The sequence below is a fragment of the Callorhinchus milii genome, unplaced genomic scaffold (assembly GCF_018977255.1).
Source record: "Callorhinchus milii isolate IMCB2004 unplaced genomic scaffold, IMCB_Cmil_1.0 Scaffold20, whole genome shotgun sequence".
Taxonomy (NCBI): Eukaryota; Metazoa; Chordata; class Chondrichthyes; order Chimaeriformes; family Callorhinchidae; genus Callorhinchus; species Callorhinchus milii.
The window spans coordinates 12,377,452-12,379,672 of NW_024704761.1; the positions used below are offsets into that span (position 1 = coordinate 12,377,452).

General features: G+C 58.1%; 1 protein-coding gene across 1 annotated transcript; it reads left to right on the forward strand.

The window, feature by feature from the left end:
• The first annotated feature begins 43 nt into the window (after positions 1 to 43).
• nog3 (noggin 3) lies at positions 44 to 1,960 on the forward strand. The gene has a single exon (XM_007911632.2). The coding sequence runs from the start codon at positions 421 to 423 to the stop codon at positions 1,081 to 1,083; it is 663 nt and encodes a 220-aa protein (XP_007909823.1). The 5' UTR covers positions 44 to 420; the 3' UTR covers positions 1,084 to 1,960.
• The last annotated feature ends 261 nt before the right edge of the window (positions 1,961 to 2,221 follow it).

Genomic DNA, 2,221 nt, shown 5'->3' on the forward strand with positions numbered 1-2,221 from the left:
AAATCGCAGGATCGCGTAATCCTCTCCCGACAGCATGTGGCCACCGGGAGCTCAGCTCACAGCAGCGGCGCCGGGGGCTGTCCCAGGCCATCACACTGCAGGACAAGCTTTCTTCAGTTGTAGTTGTGCAATGCACTAGGGCTGAGTGTGAGCGAGTCAGTCTCCATCCTGCACACGGACTGTCCCGGGATGGTCTGATGACGAGCGTTGGAGGAGGAAGCAGTTCTGATGGGACCAGTATCAAGTTGATTAAAAGTTAGAGACTATTTGGGAAGAACCAGGGTGTGTGTGAGAGAGGACACCAGAGAGAGTCCCGGGCAGGATTGCGGATTGTTTACCATCACAAGGTGCGGGTGGCTGAGCTGAGGGGCCCGGGGTCGGGCTGCCGAGCGGGACCCGCTGCCCAGGGCGTCTCTGCAGATGGATCTGTCCCGGCGCCGCCTGACTGTGTACCTCGCCACCCTGCTCCTGTGTGTGTGGGTTCGGCTGGGCGCCGGCCAACATTACTTACACCTCCGCCCCTCGCCCAGCGACCACCTGCCGCTCCTCGAGCTGCTGGAGCCCCCGGACCCCGATCTGGACCCCAAGGACAAGGACATGGACGAGACGACGTTACGCAAGAAGTTAGCTGCCAACTTCGACCCCAATTTCATGGCGCTGCGGCTGCCGGAGGGCTGGGAGCCGGAGGCTGGTGCCCCGGAGCCCGGGCTCAGACACAGACCAGGTGGCTTTATGCCCAACCACATCAGGAGGGTGGACTTTGTGGTCGCGGCCGGGCGCAAGCAGCGGCTCAGCAAGAAGCTGCGGAGAAGACTGCAGCTGTGGCTGTGGTCCTACACCCACTGCCCTGTGCTCTACACCTGGAAGGACCTGGGCGACCGCTTCTGGCCGCGCTATATCCGGGAGGGGAGCTGCTACAGCGGCCGCTCCTGCTCCTTCCCGGAGGGGATGAGCTGCAAGAAAGCCAAAGCCAGCACCAAGACGCTGCTGCGGTGGCATTGCCCGCGGCGGGAGCTGCACAGACCGTGCGCCTGGATCCCCGTCCAGTATTCCATCATCTCCGAGTGCAAGTGCTCATGCTGAGACCCGGCCCCGGAACCTGACCCCGGAGACTCTGGACTGTGACTGTCATTGCCTCGCGGGCGCCTCCTGCCGCCCAGCTCTGGAGAAGCGCTGCATAGCACCCAAACCGCCCGCGCTCTGGTTTGCGGAAAGCCGGGGATTGCGGCTCGACACGGAGGGAGTTCCTGTAAATACTGTACTTAGGACATGTGAATCGATTCACCATGTAAGATAAACGTATCTGCTATTTATTCTCTTATTAAACCTGTAGCAAGTGATGGTACATAACGCACGTGAACCACTAGAGGTGTGAGGGTGGGTGTGTGGGCAGGTATGGCTGCTCAGCATAGCTTCCCTTTCAGTGGGACATTGCGGTTTAACCTGGTTCACGTCTTCTACTGGCTCCAGCCACCCCCACCCAGCCCCAACCCCACAGCCTCATCCATCTCCAACCTCACTTCAGACCCAACTCTCTCAGCTCTAACCCCACAGCGTCATGCACCCTCAGACCAACCACCCCACACAGCCGCACCCCCCCCTCCACACACCAGTCTCCCCACTCCCTGCACACAGCCTCACCTCATCCCCACCAGCCTGAGCCCTCAGCCCTTGGATCAAGACCCCAGCCTCCCCACTTTGTGCAGGCACCAAGTGCTCATGGCACGGTTTAAGGCAACATATCTGTCTTATGATCCCGTCTAATTTGTTCCAGATTCTGTCCCAATAACCTTGTTATCAGCGAGAGAATTGTGGAGTAATTTATTTCAAGGTGACTCGTTAGAAAGCAGGTGGATGGTGTCCAATAGTGGTGGCGCGCGGGGCTTCTCGGACTGAATACCTGAATAATCAGCCGTATTTACTGACGAGCTGGTCAATCTCAATATTAAAGATCTCATCACCTACCAGAATATTGCTGCAGCTTCCAGAGTTCAATGTGTCTCTTCATTTCCCTCGTCATGCTGGTGCCGTATCTGAGCACTCTGGGGTGCTGCTCTGTGTGAGTGGGGCTGTGGAGTCTTGTAGCTCAGTGGTTAGACACTCGCCTGGCAAGTGAGAGACCTGGGTTTGATTCCCGGCAGGGCGAAACGTTGGACAAGTTTCCTTAATCCACGGCTCTGTTTACCGAGCGGTAAGTAGGACCCGGGTTGTTAATCGATTG